The following is a 23926-nucleotide window of genomic DNA, read 5'->3' as shown; positions in this document are numbered from 1 at the left end:
ATTAGAGTTGGTAATATTATTGGTTTGTGTTTTATTTTGAGATTGGAGGGGTTTATATTTATATTCAATATGGGATTTATAATTACATGTAAGGTGTATTGTTATTCGGGCGTATGTCCTATTCTAATTGCGCGCACTACAAAATAGTAAAGCTTTTGTTTATATATCTTAGCAAGTTGAAGTACTGACAGAATGAATAGTAATGATTTGAATTATATGTGTACAATGTAATCATACCTCAAGTGTGGGCCAGGTTGGCTGGCTCTTAAATTTTAGATTTCTGCAAACAGGGTTTTACGCATTTTTTATTTCCTTTTAAAAATAGTCTGGACGCGTCATCTCAATGAGGTGATTACGTTCTATTTCCTGGTTGGACCGCTTGCGCTCCACGGCGGCTGGAACGCGGAAGCGGCGGCGGAGCCAATCAGGGCGGTGGGAGGAAAGGGGCGGGTACGCGGCTATAAATACGCTTTACGGGTGCCTCTGCGCATGCTCCTGATGAGTCCAATAGGACGAAACTAGTAGGGCGTGACGACAGAGGCGGAAGTAAGCCGGCGTGGCGTGCGGGGAGATCGAGGAAACATCCTCCATGCGGACACGGAGAGCCAGCCAGGCGGCCAACGTGAAGGGGTAGAGCCCTATAAAACTCTATGCGCTACAAAATTCTGTGGAATGTGAGTGTGCATTTTTAATATAATATAAATAAATTGTTTATATGGTTTTACGCTATGGAAAGGACTATTTGCTTTATTTGAGGTGAATTGCTGTGGACACACTGTCTTTTAAACGTCGTCCAGAGGAGCCAGTATAGGCGAGGGATTGCCTGAAAATATCCCAGAGGCGCTTGTGACCCATCTAGCCGGGGGTCATCTTCTAAGGGTGAGTGCCCACTTCTGAGGGTGAGGTGGTGGTGGTCATTCCATACGCTTCTGGAGGTTGAAATCTGGCAAGAACGTGGACTAAGGGACTATATTTAGGACTTTACTTAGGACTGTGAACACAGCAGGAGCGCTTTTATTTTATATTTTTTTTTTTTTTTTTTTTTTTAAATATATTGATAGGTGAACAGAGGCGCCAGAAGGATAAAAGTACATACAATTTTAAAAAAATTGCTGGGAGGAAGTGGTGGACTAGCCTCCGTTTAAGCAGACCCCAAGGACTGTAAATATATAGATATACACATTTATTGAAAATACCCCAAATATGCAACGCGTTTCGCGGGCACAGCCCACTTCTTCAGGCAATAAGCAGGGGATAAACAACAGCAAATCAGTTATAGCAAGCAGCGCACCTCTGTCTGACATAGTTGCATCTTTGGGGTATTTTCAATAAATGTGTATATCTATATATTTACAGTCCTTGGTGTCTGCTTTAACGGAGGCGAGTCCACCACTTCCTCCCAGCAATTTTTTTAAAAATTTTATGTACTTTTATCCTTCTGGCGCCTCTGTTCACCTACCAATATAGCTGTCAGCAGTAGCTTGCAGCCGGGTTGCGTATTTCCCCACTGTCCACGGCGACCTGGAGGGGGAGTGATAATGCCGCCAGAATGTTTGCAGTAGGCGGGTGAGCAGTTTCTTTACCCTGCGCCCAAATTACCTGCTGGCTTAATGTATATGTGCGTTAAGGGGTCCACCTGCCACCACCTCTCTCTATCTCTCTATCTCTATCTCTACCTCTACCTCTCTACCTCTACCTCTCTATCTCTACCTCTACCTCTCTATCTCTACCTCTACCTCTCTATCTCTACCTCTCTATCTCTCTACCTCTCTCTATCTCTACCTCTCTATCTCTCTACCTCTCTCTATCTCTACCTCTCTCTATCTCTACCTCTCTATCTCTACCTCTCTATCTCTACCTCTCTATCTCTACCTCTCTATCTCTACCTCTCTATCTCTACCTCTCTATCTCTCTACCTCTCTATCTCTCTACCTCTCTATCTCTCTACCTCTCTATCTCTCTACCTCTCTATCTCTCTACCTCTCTATCTCTCTACCTCTCTATCTCTACCTCTCTATCTCTACCTCTCTATCTCTCTACCTCTCTATCTCTACCTCTCTATCTCTACCTCTCTATCTCTACCTCTCTATCTCTACCTCTCTATCTCTCTACCTCTCTATCTCTCTATCTCTCTACCTCTCTATCTCTCTACCTCTCTATCTCTCTATCTCTCTACCTCTCTATCTCTCTACCTCTCTATCTCTCTACCTCTCTATCTCTCTACCTCTCTATCTCTCTACCTCTCTATCTCTACCTCTCTATCTCTACCTCTCTATCTCTCTACCTCTCTATCTCTCTACCTCTCTATCTCTCTATCTCTCTACCTCTCTATCTCTCTACCTCTCTACCTCTACCTCTCTATCTCTACCTCTCTATCTCTACCTCTCTCTCTCTACCTCTCTATCTCTCTACCTCTCTATCTCTCTATCTCTCTACCTCTCTATCTCTCTACCTCTCTATCTCTCTACCTCTCTATCTCTCTACCTCTCTACCTCTCTATCTCTCTACCTCTCTATCTCTCTACCTCTCTATCTCTCTACCTCTCTATCTCTCTACCTCTCTATCTCTCTATCTCTCTACCTCTCTCTCTCTACCTCTCTATCTCTATCTCTCTCTCTCTACCTCTCTATCTCTCTACCTCTCTATCTCTACCTCTCTATCTCTACCTCTCTATCTCTCTACCTCTCTACCTCTCTATCTCTCTCTCTATCTCTCTATCTCTACCTCTCTACCTCTCTACCTCTCTACCTCTCTACCTCTCTACCTCTCTACCTCTCTACCTCTCTACCTCTCTACCTCTACTACAGCTTATCATGAAGGCCACAAGGGGGTGCTAAATGTAATGGGGCGCTAGGCAAGGTGGTACATCTTAATCTGATTCTATGTAGTAGTAAATGTGTACATTCAATGTAACTGTAAAGGCCCAGTGTCGCAAACAATACTGTCAAGCAGTGACGTGTACAAGAGTGCAATTCACCAGGATTTTTTCATTTGTGGACAGAAAATGTATAAACTTCCTGAAATCAATCCTGTGCCTGTACTGGTGTTGGGATGCACTACTGCTGTGTAGGGGGAACATAATCACCCAGCTGACTCATGTATGCTCCCCCAGCCTACATAGACCGTTCCTAACCAGCGCTGCACTTGGAGACTCCTAAGTGACTCAGCTGGGTGAGAGGCTGGCTATGCTCCCCCTGCACAGTGGGAGTGTGTCCCAACGCCAGAACAGGCACAGGATCGATTTCATGAAGGTTATTTTCTGCACCACAAGTTGAAAAATAAATTAAAAATTAAAAAATCCTGGTGACTTGCACTGAACATTCATCAGCAGTAAACATCACTACTTGGCATTGACACTACTTATTGACATTGTCCTTAAAGTAAACCAAAGACTAACAAATAGAGGGAATTGATACTTGCCCAGGACTTTCTCCAGCCCCATAAGCACATGTGAGTTCCTTGTCGTCCTCCCCGCAGTCTGCTGTTCATCCGCAATCAGCCCCGGTAAGAGGCTCAGTCGTGTCAGTCCGGATCTATTGCACATGCGTGGAAGACCCAGACTGGACCTGACTGAGCCAGTTACCGGGGCTGAATGGCAGACTGCGGGAGGACGGCGAGAGACTCAGATGTGTGTTATGGGGCTGGGGGAAGCCCAGGGTAACTATAGATTTGTTCTATTTCTTAGTCTCGGGTACACTTCAAGGAAAGGGACACACTTGTCTTTCAGTTTTCTGAGCATGTTTTTCTGCATGCCATGTATGTTTGTATGCAGGAAAAAAGGTGTGTTTTGTTTTTTTGTTTTTTTTTTTTTTGCGCCTGAAAAGCGCATTGTGTACTACCCATTGATTAACAAGTTCCTCAGAACTCATTCAGAAAACATGCATGGAAACAGTTGTGTCCTCTGCCTCAAGGCTACTCACACTAAGGCATAGTGACATACATTTAGGCTCGGTTCACATTGAGTTACGTTCCGCTCCGATGAGCGGCAGCAATGCTTTCCCAATGGTAAAGTTCACATTGTTCCGCTCCGCTTCTGTTCCGCTCATCAGAGCGGACGTTCCCGACATGTCGGGACCTTGCGTTCCCGCTCCGCTAACGGCAGCGCCGGAGCGGATGTGCTCCAATGTGAACCTGCCCTTACAGTTGCACTGAAGCATACTTTTAACTGCATCAAATTGAATGTCACACCGCATGTAATGTGCAATGGAGCTTTCCATCAATTGGTGGTATGTGTTAACCAGGGCTTTGGAGTTGGTACAAAAATCCACCGACTCCAACTCCTCAGTTTAGGATTCCTCTGACTCCTTGACTCTGACTCCTCTAATTTGCATATTACAATCTTGTTGATAGTATGTAAAATGAAATTAGTCCATTAACTACCAACACTTAGGAATTTTAAAAGACAACTGAAGTGAGAAGGATATGTAGACTGCTATATGTATTCCCTTTAGTCATAGACTAAAACTAGTACTTGTAAAAGGTACAGACCGGAACAAAGAACATCTATCAGGCCCTAGGCAATGTAAGTGTGGGTACATGTAAGAATGATGTGCAGGTACTCTGCAGGGGAATAAGGAGATTCTTCCTCTATTACACAGTCTTCCTGCACAATCTGAACCAGGTTTATGGGTGACAGACAACACCTCTGTGTTCAATGTGCACAACATTCTCAGTGGATTTCCTGCAGCTCTGTGGAGAGTGCATATGTAGAGTATAGTACTACTGTGTAACAAAGTAAACCTGAGACAGATGAAAATAAAGTTTTATACATACCTGGGGCTTCCTCCAGCCCTCTTCAAGCTAATCATTCCCTCGCTGTCCTCCGCCACCTGGATCTTCTGCTATGAGTCCAGGTACTTGAGCCAGTCAGGGCGTAGTGCGCATGCACACAATCTGCCGCCGGGAGCGTACTACACCTGCTCAGCACTATTGTGCAGGTGCAGAACGCTCTTGGCTGTAGGAGCAGCAGGTGGCTGGACTGCGCTGACTGGCTGAATTACCTGGGCTCATAGCAGAAGATCCAGGTGGTGGAGGAGGACAGTGAGGGACTGATTGGACTGAATAGGGCTGGAGGAAGCCCCAGGTATGTATATAACTTTTGTTTTCATCCGTCTCAGGTACCCTTTCATTCGTAGTCACCAACCCAAATTTTAACATTATCAAAATATTTGATTTCATGAGCAAAGAGAGTGCATACATTTGCATAAATCAAAATCAACGCAGAATTATTTCCATCTCATTGACCATCTCTATTAGTGACATGGCTACACATCAGGCTTTATTCTTACAGCACAGATTGTGTGTGTGTGTGTGTGTGTGTGTGTGTGTGTGTGTGTGTGTGTGTGTGTGTGTGTGTGTGTGTGTGTGTGTGTGTGTGTGTGTGTGTGTGTGTGTGTGTGTGTGTGTGTGTGTGTGTGTGTGTGTGTGTGTGTGTGTGTGTGTGTGTGTGTGTGTGTGTGTGTGTGTGTGTGTGTGTGTGTGTGTGTGTGTGTGTGAAAATCAGATGTGTATATCTGACTTAAAAATATGGGGACTGCTTTATTGAAGCAGCACGAGTAACTAATTTTGATTGGTTTATTTCATTTTTGTGGACTAAGCACAGCTATTACTGTGTATATATAAATTATTTAAAGGACTTACAAGGCCAACATATAAAAAAAAAAAGTGAAGTACCTGCATCTCTTTAAAAGACACGGAGGACGCCATCCGCGCCCTCCATGTCATTCCGCCGCGTCCCTGCCGCTCATTGGCCCCCCCCCCCCAGCGGGTCAGGACCGCAGGGCCCGGGTCGGGCTCTCCTGCCTATGCCAAATTGGCCTGCCGGAGCTGGCCGCGGCTGCGCAGTCCACATAGCCGCGAGTGCAGCTGTGCAGCTCTAGGGCCAACCCCCCGATCCATGCTACTGTAGCACTGGGGGATAGCGCTGTTGGTTTTGTTGTTCGTTGCTTGTCCCAATATCACTCGCTGTTACTGCCGTGCACCCGATTGACCATTTCAGCGTGGCATCTTGCAGCATGTTCAATTGGGCATGCAGTTGGCGGCAGTTTTTTAATGTTTTTCTGATTTGATAATTATGGAACTGGATGGTCGATAGTTGCCAAGTCATGTAATGTATGGGCACCCTTACTATGTTGTAATCTCTCCCTGACACAATACAGTTCTCTGACTGGCTCTGTCTACCTCCACTCGCATACAGTGGGATGCGAAAATTTGGAGAATCTTGTTAATCGTCATGATTTTCCTGTACAAATCGTTGTTACGATAAAAAATGTCAAATATATCATATAGGAGACACACACAGTGATAATTGAGAAATGAAATTAAGTGTATTGCATTTACAGAAAGCGTGCAATCATTGTTTAAAATTAGGCAGGTGCATACATTTGGGCACTGTTGTCATTTTAATTCCAAAACATTTAGAACTAATTATTGGAACTCAAATTGGCTTGGTAAGCTCAGTGACCCCTGACCTACATACACAGGTGAATCCAATTATGAGAGAGAGAATGTAGGGGGTAAGTGTAAGTTTCCCTCTTTAAAAAAAAAACAAAAAACTGAAGAATAGAAACATGGGGGTCTCAAAACAACTTTCAAATGACCTGAAGACAAAGATTGTTCCCCATCATGGTTTAGGGGAAGTATACAGAAAGCTGTCTCAGAGATTCCAGCTGTCTGTTTCCACAGTTAGGAACTTATTGAGGAAATTGAAGACCACAGGCTAAGTTCAAGTTAAGGCTCGAAGTGGCAGACCAAGAATAATCTCAGACAGAAGCAACGAATGAATGGTGAGAATAGCCAGTCAACCCACAGACCAGCACCAAAGACCTGCAACATAATATTGCTGCAGATGGAGATGATGTGCATTGTTCAACTATTTGGCACACTTTACACAAGGAGATGCTGTAATGCGAGAGTGATGCAGAGGAAGCCCACAGCCCATGCTCAGAAGCCATCAAACCTGTATGAACTAGAGATGTTTTGTAAAGGGGAATGGTCCAAAATACCTTCAACCACAATCCAGACTCTCAGACTCTCATTGGAACCTACAGGAAGCATTTAGAGGCTGTAATTTCTGCAAAAGGAGGATCTACTAAATATTGATTTCATTTCTTTTTTGTGGTGCCCAAAATTATGCACCTGCCTAATTTTGTTTAAACAATTGTTGCACACGTTCTGTAAATCCAATAAACTTAATTTCACTTATCAAATATCACTCTGTCTCTCCTATATGATATATTTAACTGACTTTTTTTTTTTTTATAGTTAACACCAACGTTTTACACAGGAAAATCCATAAGGATTAACAAGGTTGCCCAAACTTTGGCATCCCACTGTAGAACACAAGATGGCCTGACTAATCCCTCTCTCCACCGCTGTGTATATTTGACTGTGGTGGGATCTCTTTTCATTGGCTGTTGGGTTTGTTCAACATGACGCCCACTTCACTCTTCCTGGCAAAATTTGGCACGGTTACTGGCTGTCACTTTAACCACCCGTTTAACAAGATACCAAATGAACCTTTTTTTTTTCCCATGTGTGATATTTATGAAACAAAGGTGAAAATCATATATGTGGATATACTGTATGCTGTTGTTCTTATTCATTAGAGAGTAGAGATGTAGCTAACGGTTCCAGGCGAACTTTGGGGGTTCGCGTTTGCCTGGACCAAGCGAACTTTTGTGGAAGTTCGATTTGCCCCATAATGCACTATGAGGGTCAACTTTGACCCTCTGCATCACAGTCAGCAGGCACATTGTAGCCATTCGGGCTACACTAAGCCCTGGAGCCCCACCCCCCCCTTATATAAGGCAGGCTCGCCAGTCATTAGCCTCACTCGTGTGCCTGCTAGAGACAGACTAGGGACAGCTGCTGCAGACTTGTTCTTCTAGGGACAGATTAGTTAGGTTCTTGGCTGCTTAGCTTGCCCCTGGCTGATTATTATTGCTTTTATAGCACCCCTCAACAGCTCTTTTAGGAGCTCATCCTGTTTTTTTTTTTTTTTGCTGTGTGTCAAACTGACATTTTTGTTGCATGCACAGCCTTGCTAATTCATAGAGTGTGTGCCACTGCCAGCAGCCAAGCACATTCAGTTGACTACCTGTGTGTGACAGGGAGCTGCACATTGTACTACCCACTACTGCATATACCCAGTACCTGTTGTGTTTACTTAACCCACCTCATCACTGCATATACCTAGCTTTGTGTTGAGTGAACCCACCTCACTGCATCTAAGTACCTTTACTGTTCAGTGGACCCACCTCACTGCATATAACTACCTGTTATGTTGAGTGAACCCAGCTCACTGCTTATACCTAGCATCCTCCCGAGATGGACAAAATGGACAAACCAGGTAGAGGAAGAGGTAGAGGCAGACCCAGAGGAAGGCCACCAGGCACTGGCAGGTCTGTGCGAGGTGGTATTGCTGTGATTTCATGTGGACCTGTCCCAAAATACAGTGCTCAGAAGAAGGCACGTGCCATCACTTCCCAAAACTGTGAGGACGTGGTTGAGTATTTAACACAGAAGACTTCATCTCCCGCAGCCAGTGCCACCAGCGCTAGTACAAGCACCACATCCGCTGCATTTGACACTTCGCAGGAGTTATTTGGTGGTGGTGGTGAAATCACTGATTCCCAGCCACTACTGAAACAAGAAGAAGGCGCAGGTACACCACCTCCTACGTCTGAGTTAGGTGGCGATAGTATGGACGTAACGTGTGAGGAGGGGGATGATGAACCACCTGAAGTTGGTGCAGTTGAGGAGGTGTCTGAGGAAAGCGAAGCTGGGCAGGAAGATTATGATGACGATTATACGGATGCCACGTATGTTCCCGGTAGAGGAGGTGACCAGAGGGACAGTTCAGAGGGGGAGTAGGAGGAGTCGACTCCATGATGGAAGCAGAGGAAGCTCGTCCTCAGAAACAGCTGGGGGCAGTGTCCGGCGCCATGTATCGCCAGCTATGGACAGCCAGCCAACATGCCCTTCAACGTCAGCTGCTGATGCCACCATAGCGCCATCACCCCAGGGGGGCTCAGCGGTTTGGACATTTTTTTCACATGTGTGTCTCAGATCGGAGCAAAGCCATCTGTTGTCTCTGCCAGCAAAAATTGATCCGTGGAAAGGCCAAATCTCACGTAGGGATAAGTGCCTTACGAAGGCACCGGGAGAGAAGGCATAAACAGCTATAGCAAGAACACCTGACGAAAAGCAGCACCCAAAAGACAAGCCACTCTCCTTCTCCTCTTCCTCCTTCAGGTGCATCGTCTTCATCTGCTTTCTCCCTTGCACCTTCACAGCCACCCTCCTCCACACCGCCTCTTCCCTTGAGCGGTTCCTTCTCCTCTGCCCACATCAGTACCCAGCTGTCCGTGAAGGACGTATTTGAGCGTAAGAAGCAAATGTCTGCCAGTCACCCTCTTGCCCGGCGTCTGACAGCTGGTGTGGCGGAACTATTAGCTCTCCAGCTATTAACATACAAGCTGGTGGAGTCTGAGGCTTTCCGTAAGTTTGTGGCCATTGGTACACCGCAGTGGAAGATACCAGGCCGCAATTATTTTTCACAAAAGGCCATACCCAAACTGTACCGTGCAGTTGAGAGGCAAGTGGTGTCATCTATTGCGAAGAGCGTTGGGTCAAGGGTCCACCTGACCTCGGATGCCTGGTCTGCCAAGCATGGACAGGGCCACTACATTACGTACACAGCTCATTGGGTCAACCTGGTGACCGATGGCAGCAAGCAGGGAGTATGTGGCTGTGCAGCGGACCGACTTGTCACACCTCCACTGCTTGCAGGCAGGCCTCCAGCCACCTCCTCGCCGCCTGCTACCACCTCTTCGCTGTCGTCAGCCACCTCCTCCTTGGCTGTTGCCGCGATCTCCACTCCAGCTACACAGCCCCCGCACCCCAGGGCCTATGATGCATGCCAGGTACGGCGGTGTCACGCAGGGTTAGACATGTCTTGCCTCAAAGCGGAGAGTCACACTGGAGCAGCTCTCCTGGCTGCTCTTAACAAACAGGTGGAGCAATGGCTGACCCCGCACAAGCTTGAGATTGGCAACGTGGTGTGTGACAACGGCAGCAATCTCATTTCTACGTTGAATTTGGGAAAGCTGACACACATACCCATGGCACATGTGCTTAATCTGGTTGTGAAAAGATTTGTGTCCAAGTACCCAGGCTTAGAGGACGTCTTGAAGCAGGCCAGGAAGTTGTGTGGGCATTTCAGGCGCTCTTACATGGCCATGGCACGCTTTGCGGACATACAGCGTAGAAACAACTTGCCGGTGAGACGCCTCATTTGCGATAGCCCGACTTGCTGGAATTCCACCCTGCTGATGTTCTCTCGCCTGCTAGACCAGGAGAAAGCCGTCACCCAGTACCTGTATAATTACAGTACAAGGACACAATTTGGGAGGATGGGGATGTTGTGGCCCAACAACTGGACACTGATGCGAAATGCGTGCAGGGTCATGGAGACCTTTGAGGAGGTGACCAAACTGGTGAGTCGTGCTTAGGGCACCATCAGCGACTTGATTCCCCCTACGCCTACTTCCTGGAGCGTGCCGTGCATAGAGTGGTGGATACAGCTGTGGAGGAGCGTGAACGAGAACCGTTACGGCAGCAGGAGTCGTGGGATCAATTTACATCCGAACCTGATGTTTCCACAACACCTGCAGCAGCACAGAGGGGGGAGGAGGAGGAGGAGGAAGAAGAGGAGTCGTGTGCGGAAGGAGAGGAGTCAGACTCTGAGGAAGGTGTTTCTGTGGAGGAGGAAGAACCGCAGCAGCCGTCACAGGGGTCTTCTGTTGCTCCACGTTCCCGTGGTATTGTTCGTGGCTGGGGGGAGGTAGAGGAGTTGCGTCCCATCACTGAGGAAGAGCAAGAGGAGATGGAGAGTACGTCTGCATCCAGCTTTGTGCAGATGGCCTCTTTCATGTTGTCCAGCCTGTTGAGGGACCCCCGTATCAAAAAACTCAAGGCGAATGACCTGTACTGGGTGGCCACGCTACTAGACCCTCGGTACAGGCACAAATTGGCGGAGCTGTTAACAACTTAACAGAAGGCGGAAAGGATGCAGAACAAGCTGTCGATGATGCTTTACAATGCGTTTAAGGGTGATGTGGCTGCACAACACAATCAAGGTACCACTGGCAGTAACCCTCCTCCCAAGTCCACGCAGGCAAGGACAGGATGCTCCAGCAATCTCAGGGTGATGTCGGACATGCGGACATTCTTTAGTCCAACTCCTCGCCATAGTCCTTCCGGATCCACCCTCCACCAACACCTGGACCGGCAGGTAGCCGACTACCTGGCCTTGAGTGTGGATGTAGACTCTGCGAAAAGCGACGATGAACCCTTGGACTACTGGTTGCGCAGGCTTGACCTGTGGCCAGAACTGTCCCAATTTGCCATACAACTTCTCTCTTGCCCTGCCACAAGCGTCCTGTCAGAAAGGACCTTCAGTGCAGCTGGAGGCATAGTTACTGAGAAGAGAAGTCCCCTAAGTCACGACAGTGTTCAGTACCTGACCTTTTTTTCAAAATGAATGAGGAATGGATCCCGGAGGGCTACTGCATGACCGAAGACTAAACACTAATTTTTCTGGTGAGTGTACATGCCTGCCTAATTTTTTTCTGTCTGCACTGCGGGCGGCTGTAACAAAAAAAACAAAAGGCATGTACATGTGCCCATCCCCCTTCGTGATCATTACCTTGCCGCGGTGAAGGGGCTTGCGTATCACAATGAAGCAATGACCGCCGGCTATTTGAGTGTCGGGGGTGGGACACAAAAGATAAGGTCGTTGCTTCATTGTGATCAGACCAAATTTGATCAGCTGGACAGTCACTGTTCTATCATTAAGCTACCACAGCCCGGCCACCATATGGGCTTGAAAACCGCCACGGTGCGCACCAGTCCAGCACGGCCGTCACTACGCAAACCGCTGTTTGCGGTGCGTTACACAGTGAGTTTGGTGTGTCAGTGTGAAGCAGAACTCTAATTACACTCCCTGATTGATGTATACCCATGCAAGATGTTTTAAAGCACTTTAGGCCTGCCATTTAGCATTCAATGTGATTTCTGCCCTTAAAACGCTGCTTTGCGTCAAATCCAGATTTTTCCCCGGGACTTTGGGCATGTATCCCACTCCGCCATGCACCCCTCCAGGTGTTAGACCCCTTGAAACATCTTTTCCATCACTTTTGTGGCCAGCATAATTTTTTGTATTTTTCAAAGTTCGCATCCCCATTGAAATCTATTGCGGTTTGCGAACTTTTCTGCGAACTGAACCTTCCGTGAAGGTTCGTGAACCGAAAATCGAAGGTTGGTGACATCTCTATTAGAGGCGGATGACTGGCAACACATTTTTCTGCAGCAGGAAAATAACCCCACAGATACAGGCAAAGTGATTAGGAACCATGTTTATCATAAAGAAGTCTTTGGAAGTGATGGTTTAGCCCCCACAGAGACCTGATCTCCACGTGGAGTGTGTCTGGGATTACATGGAGACAGAAGGTTGTGAGGAAGCCTACAACTTCACATCTACAGAAGATCTGAGGTTAATTCTCCACTGATGATAGGAACAACCTACCAGGTGAGTTCCTTCAAAAACTGCAAGTGTACCTAAAATGATGCTGTTTTTGAAGGCGAAGGGAGGTCACCCCAAATATTGTTGATTTCTCATTTGTTTGTTCACTGCGTTATTTTAAATGTTGAAAAATAAATGCTACTTAAACTTATAAAAAATTTATTTTGTCTGCAATTTTTATTTTGGTTACACCTGCCTTGAACAGAACAGAACAGAACAGAAGAGAAGAGAAGAGAAGAGAAGAGAAGAGAAGAGAAGAGAAGAGAAGAGAAGAGAAGAGAAGAGAAGAGGAAGAGAAGAGAAGAGAAGAGAAGAGAAGAGAAGAGAAGAGAAGAGAAGAGAAGAGAGAGAAGAGAAGAGAAGAGAAGAGAAGAGAAGAGAAGAGAAGAGAAGAGAAGAGAAGAGAAGAGAAGAGAAGAGAAGAGAAGAGAAGAGAAGAGAAGAGAAGAGAAGAGAAGAGAAGAGAAGAGAAGAGAAGAGAAGAGAAGAGAAGAGAAGAGAAGAGAAGAGAAGAGAACCCCCCGCTTTTAAATTAGCTAAAAATGTGTTGTGAAGAATTCCAGTGAGCTTCCTCAACTTTTGGAGCGATTGAATAAGTGTGTAAACTCCGATATGTATGTTAGATCGAACAAGATTAGCTGTATGGTTGTTTCTGTTGTGATTTAGGCTTTACTGCAGCTAAATAGACCAGCAGGGCTGCCAGGCAACTTGTATTGTTTGAACAGAAATAACACAACATGTTTAGTGTCTAGAGCTAAGAGAGTAAATGGCATGGCCTCGAGTCGCCTCTTAGGCCCGTGAACTTGGCCATGTGGGGGAAGGGTGGTAACGGCCATCTAGCTATTTGTACTGGTGGAGGGTAAGTGGCTAATAGCCACCCGGCTACCTGTGCTGGAGGAGAAGGTGGGGGGGGGGGGGCTGCTGCTTTTCAATTAGGAGGAGAGATACAATCGCTGTGCTGTGTGTGGAAGGAATCGATACCTTTCTGCTGATAGTGCCAGACCACCTATTTGCTTTCTGAATGACCTTTACTTTTTTGTGTCCCCTACAGTTCTAGAAACAGACAGAAGCGCTCTATTTAGCCTGCAGCCATAGTATTCCTATTGTGTGGGGGCGGGGCCTGGCGTAATTCTATCCTAACACTACAATGTATTTTTGTGTTCAGTGTATAGTCAGTACATAAATCTCTGTATTCCCCTGGTGTCACATGGTGTCTGATCTCTCCTCTCTGCAGTGAGTGTAGCAGTAATGGTGATTCGGTCCTGTCATACACCAGCGTACGCAGTAACAGCTCCTACCTGGGCAGCGATAAGATGGGATCAGGTGACCTCTCATTCTTACGTTTGTAACAGGGCTGTGGAGTTGGAGGAGGAGTCGGAGCAATTTTGGGTACCTGGAGTCGAAGTTGGAGTCGCTAGTTTTATAAACTGAGGAGTCTGAGTTGGATGATTTTTTGTACTCCACAGCCCTGATTTGTAAACAGGCTTACCCCATACACACGCTCAACAAGTCTTTTAAAGGCACAATTATAAAAATTGTTTGCTATTTTTCAAGCTACTGATAAGACCCAGCTCAAGTCAATCCAAGTGTTGCATTGACTTGAGCTGGGTCTTATCAGTTGCTTGAACAATAGCAAACCACCTTTTTGGTTTGTTTCAACAGCAAAAGTAGTTTGATAATTGTGCATGTAAAAGACTTTTGTTGAGCGTGTATGGGCCTTTAGGCTAATTTCACACCAGGACGTTGCGTTAGAGGGGGCGTTAAGGTCGCATAACGTCCCCCTAAATCAACGCCTGGTGGTGCTGGATCTGGACGTCAGTGAGCCGCGTTGTGCAGCTCACTCTGGCGTCAGTGATGCCGTGATGCGTACTCTTGTGCGCATGCAGCATCACGTGGTCCCGCCGGCCAATCGCCGCACAGAGCGGCCGCTCCAGGAAGTAAACACTGCACGTCACAACGTGCAGTGCATATTAATTAGCCATGTGCCTGGCCGCTCTCCGCTCCTCCACAAGATTACTGAGCATGTGCAAGCAGTCTAACGCGGCTCAGCCGCGTCCAAAGTACTGCATGCAGTACGTTGTCTTGTGACGCAGCGTTACAATGTAACGCAACGTGGGCACTGTGAACAGCCCCATTGATTTTTCATTACTGTGCGGTGGGGTGTGTTACAGGCTGCTCTAATGTGCGCCTGTAACGTCCCACTGTGAAACCAGCCAAGTGTTATAATTACAGGAAATGTTTTCATCTATTCTAGTTTTTAAAAGGACACCCGAGGTGAAAATAAACTAATGAAATAAACAATTGTATTCATCCTCCTCCTTCTCCTAAATATGAATTTTTATTTATATTCCAGTTTTATTTTATATTTAAATCTACTTTTTACGTTTTTATTGTTTTTGCTCAATGACACATTCATTGAAGTGTGCCAGAACTAAAATCTATGAACTATTGTCCCTTTTTATCTCTTTCCAATTGCAGTGATATGAACAATGAAAACATGCAGTTATGTTACTGACAAGGCTAAGGGTAGACAATCATACACAGGGGTGCTCGGATACCCTTTATCAAAATCCGAATACCCAGATTCCGGATCGGATATCAGAATCCCAACTATGCGGTATCTGCGTATACATGGATATCCGAATGCATTATCTGGGCGGATTTGGATATCCGGATAGAAAACTGGAAGTGTCCTTTAAATTGCTTCCAAAACGTTTTTTAGGGTAAATGAGGCATGTAACATCATGTTTTGTGTTTTTTTTTGTTGTTGTTTTTTTTTTTAAAGGGAAACACTAATTATGTAGAGACTTAAAATAAAAAAAAAAAGAGGTAAATTAACATCAGGACTAGGTTCCAGAAAGCGGTCGTGCAGCCCACATTGTGTCCAAAGTCAAACCGCACAACTGGGACATCAGTTTTCAGCTCAGACCTCTCAAAAAAAAAATGAAAGCCATTGTAGTGGTGTAATAGCTGGTGACAGTGGCAGACTGGCAGTGGCAGCAGAAGATATAGTTCTGTGTGGACCCTGGTGGTGTGGTGGGTACCACAGACAGGAGCAGCAGGAGTAGGTAGATGCAGCTATTGTAGTGGCTGATGGCAGCAGACTATTGTAGTGGCGTAATAGCTGGTGGCAGACTGGCAGTGGCAGCAGAAGATCTAGTTCTGTGTGGACCCTGGTGGTGTGGTGGGTACCACAGACAGGAGCAGCAGGAGTAGGTAGATGCAGCTATTGTAGTGGCTGATGGCAGCAGACTATTGTAGTGGCGTAATAGCTGGTGGCAGACTGGCAGTGGCAGCAGAAGATATAGTTCTGTGTGGACCCTGGTGGTGTGGTGGGTACCACAGACAGGAGCAGCAGGAGTAGGTAGATGCAGCTATTGTAGTGGCTGATGGCAGCAGACTATTGTAGTGGCGTAATAGCTGGTGGCAGACTGGCAGTGGCAGCAGAAGATATAGTTCTGTGTGGACCCTGGTGGTGTGGTGGGTACCACAGACAGGAGCAGCAGGAGTAGGTAGATGCAGCTATTGTAGTGGCTGATGGCAGCAGACTATTGTAGTGGCGTAATAGCTGGTGGCAGACTGGCAGTGGCAGCAGAAGATATAGTTCTGTGTGGACCCTGGTGGTGTGGTGGGTACCACAGACAGGAGCAGCAGGAGTAGGTAGATGCAGCTATTGTAGTGGCTGATGGCAGCAGACTATTGTAGTGGCGTAATAGCTGGTGGCAGACTGGCAGTGGCAGCAGAAGATACAGTTTTGTGTGGACCCTGGTGGTTGGTGGTGGGTACCACAGACGGCAGCAGCAGGAGGAGTAGGTAGATGCAGCTATTGTAGTGGCGTAATAGCTGGTAGTGGCTAGAGATGTCACAAACCTCTGATTTTCGGTTCGTGCGAACTTTTGCAAACCGCAATAGACTTCAATGGGGAGGCGAACTTTGAAAATTAGAAACACTTATGCTGGCCACAAAAGTGATGGAAAAGATGTTTTAAGGGGTCTAACACCTGGAGGGGGGGCATGGCGGAGTAAGATAAATGCCAAAAGTCCCGGGAAAAAATCTGGATTTGACGCAAAGCAGCGTTTTAAAGGATACCCCAACTGAAATGTGACATAATGAGATAGACATGTGTATGTACAGTGCCTAGCACACAGATAACTATGCTGTGTTCCTTTTTTTCGTTCTCTGCCTGAAAGCGTTAAATATCAGGTATGTAAGTGGCTGACTCAGACAGGAAGTGACTACAGTGTGACCCTCACTGATAAGAAATTCCAACTATAAAACACTTTACTAGCAGAAAATGGCCTCTGAGAGCAAGAAAGAGGTAAAAAAGGGGAATTTCTTATCAGTGAGGGTCACACTGTAGTCACTTCCTGTCTGAGTCAGGACTGAGTCAGCCACTTACATACCTGATATTTAACACTTTCACACAGAGAGAGAAAAAAAGGAACACAGCATAGTTATCTGTGTGCTAGGCACTGTACATACACATGTCTATCTCATTATGTCACATTTCAGTTGGGGTATCCTTTAAGGGCAGAAATCACATTAAATGCTAAATGGGAGGCCTAAAGTGCTTTCAAACATCTTGCATGTGTATACATCAATCAGAGTGTTATTAGAGTACTGCTTAACACTGACACACCAAACTCACTGTGTAACGCACCGCAAACAGCTGTTTGTGTAGTGACGGCCGTGCTGGACTGGTGCTCAACATGGCCAGTGTGCAGGCCGTGGCGGTTTTCCAGCCCATATGGTCGCCGGGCTGTGGTAGCTCAATGATAGAGCAGTGACTGTGCAGCTGATCAAATTTGGTCTGACCACAATGAAGCAACGACCTTATTATCTTTGGTGTGCCACCCCCACCCGAGACACTCGTATAGCCAGCGGTCATTGCTTCATTGATACGCAAGCTTCTTCACCGCGGCAAGGTAATTATCAAAAAGGGGAATGGGCACATGTACATGCCTTTTTGTTTTGTTGTTGCAGCCAGAAAAATTAGGCAGGCATGTACACGCACCAGAAAAATTAGTATAGCGGCCGCTGCTAGCAGCGGCCTTAACAATTCAGGAATCCGCCTGGAGTCCTGGACCCTGTTGGTGGTGGCGGAGAAGGCAGTCAAGCGGCCTGCAGGCAGTGATGCTGTGTGTGGGGACTGACTTAGTCTTGGGGCAGGCAGTAGCCATCCGGGATCCATGCTTCATTTATTTTGATAAAGGTGAGGTACTGAACACTTTTGTGACTTGACGCTTGCGGCAGGGCAAGAGAGAAGTTGGATGGCAAATTGGGACAGCTCTGGCCACAGGTCAAGCCTGCACACCCAGTAGTCCAAGGGTTCATCGTCGCTGCTCGCAGTGTCTACATCCACAGATAAGGCCAGGTAGTTGGCTACCTGCCGGTCCAGGCGTTGGTGGAGGGTGGATCCGGAAGGGCTACGGCGAGGCATAGGACTAAAGAATGTCTGCATGTCCGACATCACCATGAGATCGCTGGAGCGTCCTGTCCTTGCCTGCGTGGACATGGGAGGATTACTGCCAGTGGTACCTTTATTGCGTTGTGCTGTCACATCACCCTTAAACGCATTGTAAAGCATCATTGCCAGCTTGTTCTGCAAGTGCTGCATCCTTTCCACCTTCTGTTAAGTTGATAACAGGTCCGCCACTTTGTCTCTACCGAGGGTCTAGTAGCATGGCCACGCAGTACAGGTCATTCCCCTTGAGGTTTTTTTTTTTTATACGGGGCCCCTCAACAGGCTGGACAACATGAAAGAGGCCATCTGCACAAAGTCTGATCCAGACGTACTATCCATCTCCTCTTGCTCTTCCTGTAAGTCCTCTTCCTCCCCCCAGCCACGAACAATACCACAGGAACATGGAGCAGCACAAGCTCCCTGTGATGGCTGCTGTGGTTGTTCTTCTGCCGCCGTCTCTTCCTCCTCCACAGAAACACCTTCCTCATCATCCGAGTCTGACTCCTCTTCTTCCCCACATGACTCCTCTTCTTCCTCCTCCTCCTCCCCCCTCTGTGCTGCAGCAGGTGTTGAGGAAACATCTAGTTCGGATGAAAATCGATCCCACGACTCTCTTCTTCACGCTCCTCCACAGCTTGATCCACCACTCTACGCACGGCACGCTCCAGGAAGTAAGCGTAGGGGATCAAGTCGGTGATGGTGCCTTCAGCGTGACTCACCAGGTTGGTCACCTCCTCAAACGGCTGCATGATCCTGCATGCATTTCGCATTAGTGTACAGTTGTTGGGCCACAACATCCCCATCTTCCCAGATTGTGTCCTTCTATTGTAATTGTACAGGTACTGGGTGACTGCTTTCTCCTGGTCTAGCAGGCGAGAGAACATGAGCAGAGTCGGGCTATCGCATATCAAGCGTCTCACCGAAAAGTTGTTTCTCCGCTGAATGTCCACAAAGCGTGCCATGGCCGTGTAAGACCGCCTGAAATGTACACACAACTTCCTGGCCTGCTTCAGGACGTCCTCTAAGCCTGGGTACTTTGTCACAAATCTTTGAACGACCAGATTCAGCACATGTGCCATGCAGGGTACATGTGTCAGCTTTTCCGAATTCAAAGCGGAAAGGAGATTGCTGCCGTTGTCACACACCACGTTGCCGATCTCCAGCTGGTGTGGGGTCAGCCATTGCTCCACCGATTTAAGAGAGGCCAGGAGAGCTGGTCCAGTGTGACTCTCCGCTTTGAAGCAAGACATGTCTAAGATGGCGCGACACCGTCGTACCTCGCATGCAGCGTAGGCTCTGGGGAGATGGGGCTGTGTAGCTGGAGAGGAGGAGATGGCAGCACCACTAGAGTTGAACTGCCACTCAGCCAAGGAGGAGGAGGATGACAGCGAAGAGGATGTAGCAGGAGGAGAAGGAGAGGAGGTGGCAGGAGGCCTGCCTGCAAGCCGTGGAGGTGTCACAAGTTGGTCCGCTGCGCAGCCACGTACTCCCTGCTTGCCATCGTTCACCAGGTTGACCCAATGGGCTGTGTACGTAAAGTAGCGGCCCTGCCCGTGCTTGGCAGATCAGGCATCCGTGGTCAGGTGGACCCTAGATCCAACGCTCTTCGCCAGAGATGACACCACTTGCCTCTCAACTGCACAGTACGGGTATCGCCTTTTTAGAAAAATAATTGCGGCCTGGTATCTTCCACTGCGGTGTCCCAATGGCCACAAATTTACGGAAAGCCTCAGACTCCACCAGCTTGTATGGTAATAGCTGGCGAGCTAATAGTTCTGCCACGCCAGCTGTCAGATGCCGGGCAAGAGGGTGACTAGCAGAAATTTGCTTCTTCCGCTCAAAGACTTCCTTCACGGACAGCTGGGTACTGTGGACAGAGTAGCAGGAACCGCTCAAGGGCAGAGGCGGTGTGGAGGATAGTGGCTGTGAAGGTGCAAGGGAGAAAGCGGCTGAAGATGCTGCACCTGAAGGAGGAAGAGGAGAAGGAGGGTGGCTTGTCTTTTGGGTGCTGCTTTTCCTCAGGTGTTTTTGCCATTGCTGTTTGCCTTTTCTTCAGGTGCTTTCGTAAGGCACTTATCCCTACGTGAGAGTTGGCCTTTCCACGGCTCAATTTTTGGAGGCAGAGACCACAGATGGCTTTGTTCCGATCTGAGGCACACACGTTAAAAAATTTCTTAAACCGCTGAGCCCCCCTGGGGTGATGGCACTATGGTGGCATCAGCAGCTGAATTTGAAGGGCATGTTGGCTGGCTGTTCATAGCTGGCGATACATGGAGCCGGACACTGCCCCCAGCTGTTTCTGAGGACGAGCTCCCTCTGCTTCTTTCATGGACTCGTCTCCTCCTACTCCTCTCTGACTCCCCCTCTGAACTGTCCCCCTGGTCATCTCCTCTTTTGGGAACATACGTGGCATCCGTAGCATCATCATCCTGCCCAGCTTCGCTTGCCTCAGACACCTCCAAAACTGCACCAACACCAGGTACTTCATTGTCCCCCTCCTCACACGTTAGGTCCAAACCATCGCCACCTAACTTAGACGTATGAGGTGGTGTAACTTCCTTAGTGCCTTCACCTTGTTGTAGCAGTGTTGGCTGTGAATCAGTGATTTCCCCACCAAATAACTCCTGCGAAGTGTCAAATGCAGCGGATGTGGTGCTTGTAGTAGTGCTGGTGGCTGCAGGAGATGATGTGTTCTGTGTTAAATAGTCAAGCACGTCCTGACATTTTTGGGAAGTGATGGCACGTGCCTTCTTCTGAGCACTTTACTTTGGGCCAGGGCCACACAAAATAACAACATCCGCACGACCTCGCACAGACCTGCCGGTGCCAGGTGGCCTTCTTCTGGGTCTGCCTCTACCTCTTCCTCTACCTGGTTTGTCCATCTCGGGGGATGCTAGGTATATGCAGTGAGGTGGGTTCACTCAACACAAAGGTAGGTAGATGCAGTGAGGTGGGTTCACTCAACACAAAGGGGGTTATTTATTCCCTCCAGTTATTAGTTGCCCAGTAGAGGAGGGTGCTGTGTGAGAATAGGGTTAGGTTGGGTTGCATTTTCTGATACAAATACATTGAGATCAATGGTAAAGTTGCACTTTCTGATAGCTATAAAGGTGGCCACACACGATACAATAAAATGATCCGATTTTACAGCAATTCGATAAATATGATCGGATCTCCAGAGAAAAATCGAGAGGTTTTTTTTTTTTTTTTTTTTTTTTTTTTTTTTTTTTTTTTCATTCGACTAAAAATCCAATCGGATTTCCCATTATTTTTTTTTTTATTTTTTTTTTTATCGATCCGGAATGCTGGAAATTTTTCTAAAGATTGTATGGTGCGTGTTAGAATGTTAATTTATTAATATACACACCCCAACAATTTTCTCAGTTTCCAATAATTTTTATCATAATTGGGGAAAAATTGAACATAGGTGTGTGGTACATTGTTCAGATTTTTGAAATGTTACAATCAGTTGGAAAAATTGATTGCAGTTCTTGAATTGAACAGATATTTAAACCGTATGGTGTGTGGCCAACTTAAAGAGACTCTGAAGTCTCCCCAAAAATGAGGTTTTTACTTTAAAAACCTTATTAACATTTTTGCCCCTCCTTAAAACGCAGCAGAACCGTGGCTGAAAACTCCCTCAATCACCCCAAACTCACCCCTTAATCGGCAGGCAAAATCCACGACTTTCTTGGTCGTGGATTTTGCTGCCGCCTCTATGCGCGTCAATGAGCGCGTATCTCCGCCTCTTCCCCGCCTGCCTCTATGGAAGGAGCACGCAATGTACCCCCGAGAGTTTTGGGGGTTTTTTTTTTGCAGCAGGAGTTGTGTAAAGTAAACCATGGTGTTCCACGGCGGTCATTATAATTGAGGTTTGGAGCTGCAGGAGATGTCACATAAGCCATGGTGTTCCACGGCAGTCATTTACAAGTGTTGTTTGGAGCAGCAGGAGTTGTCGTAGGCCATGAGAGCTACAGGTTCCACGGTAGTCCTAAAAATTGTTAGGAGCAGCAGGAGCAATTGTAGCCAATGGGACCTAGAGGTGGTTTCACAGCAGTCTGTATAATTTTTGGGGAGCAGCAGGAGAAGTTGTAGACCATGGGACCTAGAGGTGGTTTCACAGCAGTCTGTATAATTTTTTTGGAAGCAGCAGGAGAAGTTGTAGGCCATGGGACCTAGAGGTGGTTCCACTGCAGTCCTAAAAATTGTTTGTAGCAGCAGGACTTGTCGTAGGCCATGGGACCTAGAGGTGGTTCCACGGCAGTCCTAAAAATTTTTTTGACAATAATGTATTGGACTCGTTCTCTTATATCAGTGAGAGGGGCCTTGTAATTGTCACTGATCCATGCCTCATTCATTTTAATGAATGTTAGCATGTCCACATTGTCCGTGGACAGACGGGTCCATTGGTCGGTGACCACTCCACCTGCAGCACTAAATACTCGCTCAGAAAGAACACTGGCGGCGCGGCATGCAAGAACCTCCAGTGCATACTGAGCGAGTTCAGGCCAGGTATCTAATTGTTTGGTCCAATATTGCATGGGGTCATCATTACTCTCCATATTGTCTGGAGCACTGGCTGACCCCAGGTAATCGTCCACCATACGGGCAAGACCGCTGGCGGTGGTGACCACTTTGTCCGCTGGTGGTGCTGCTGCTAGAAGGAGTATCTGGCACTGGCTGGTAAAATGCCTTCAGCATACTCAGCAGGTTCACAAATTGGCTACTGGTGCTGCTGCTGGGAGTGGGACCACCAGACCTTTGCTGAGTGTGATGACTACTACTAGGCTTGGTAGCTTGGGGCCGGGGTAAAGGTGAAGGAAACTCATCTTCTACCCAACGATGAAGGGCATCCCGGATCTGGCTCATCCTGGCGTCTGCTTGGGAGGTGGGTATGAACTGGTGCATTTTCCCCTTGCCTTGGGGATCTAAGATGGTGGCCACTGGCCACCCACATGTCGGGCCTTGCTTTTAAAGTTTTAATCCGGGGGTCTTTCTTTAGGCACTGGATCATAGGTGCAGCCATAGGGAAGAGATGTCTGCCATGAATCACCTCTTCCTGGCTGTCAGAGCTGTCGTCGTCATGATCCAGCTCCGCATCAAAATATTCTTCCCACCCCCGGACAATGTGCTCTTTCCCTTCCACAAGCTCTGCCTCCTCATCCAGGACTGGAGCATGCCCACTCACTTTTTCACCTAACTGGCCACTGTTCAGTAGGGCTTCCTCCCATCGTTCAAGCAGTTTTTCAAGAGTCTTTTCCATTGTGAAGACAAGAGGGAGCACCTCTGATATACTGCAGTGCTCCTCACTGACCACTTTTGTAGCCTGCTCAAATGGCTACAACAAAATATCATCCAGTCCAATAAGTGAGTCTTCTGGACCCTCCACCTGGCCACCAAACACCTCTGTAGTTGAGTGGTGTTGGTGATGACGATGTTGACTGGTGACACTGGATGAAGAAAACACAGTGGCCATTTCTGTCACCACAGAACCCACCGCTTCTTGGGAGCTTGGTCCCATGGTCTCCTCCAATGCCTCATGCCAAACATTCTGCACATCTTTCTCAGCGATGGTGTGCTGTACTTCTGGAGCGGAGTACTGGGAGGAAACAAGCTCGTCATCGTCATCAACAGAAGCAGCTGCGGTCGGGTTCTGGTCATGAGGAACCTGGCGGCCACTGCTGGCGCTGCTGCAACTAGCTTCAAGTTCCTAAAACTGGGTAGAGGGTTCTGAATCCCAATCTAAATAATCCACAACTGTCTTTGCCTCCTGCTCCTACAGAGACATTTCTGACTGGGGGGGAGGGACGCTTCCTGCTGCTTCTGCCACTCTCACCCTGATCACATACTTGACGTGAAGATATACCACGTCCATG

The 23926-nt window shown here is 47.4% G+C and overlaps 1 protein-coding gene across 1 annotated transcript in view; it reads right to left on the bottom strand.

Annotated features, from left to right (window-relative positions):
* Nucleotides 1-19300, bottom strand: part of LOC137541075 (zinc finger protein 182-like) — a 50647-nt gene extending 31347 nt beyond the window's left edge. The window contains exon 1 of the mRNA XM_068262217.1: nucleotides 19196-19300. Coding sequence (XP_068118318.1) covers nucleotides 19196-19300 — 105 coding nt within the window. The remainder of the gene's footprint in view (nucleotides 1-19195) is intronic.
* Nucleotides 19301-23926: the final 4626 nt, after the last annotated feature.

This window comes from Hyperolius riggenbachi, chromosome 12 (genome assembly GCF_040937935.1).
Source record: "Hyperolius riggenbachi isolate aHypRig1 chromosome 12, aHypRig1.pri, whole genome shotgun sequence".
NCBI lineage: Eukaryota > Metazoa > Chordata > Amphibia > Anura > Hyperoliidae > Hyperolius > Hyperolius riggenbachi.
The sequence above is the reverse complement of the archived record's forward strand: the minus strand, read 5'-3'. Positions and strand labels throughout refer to the sequence as shown.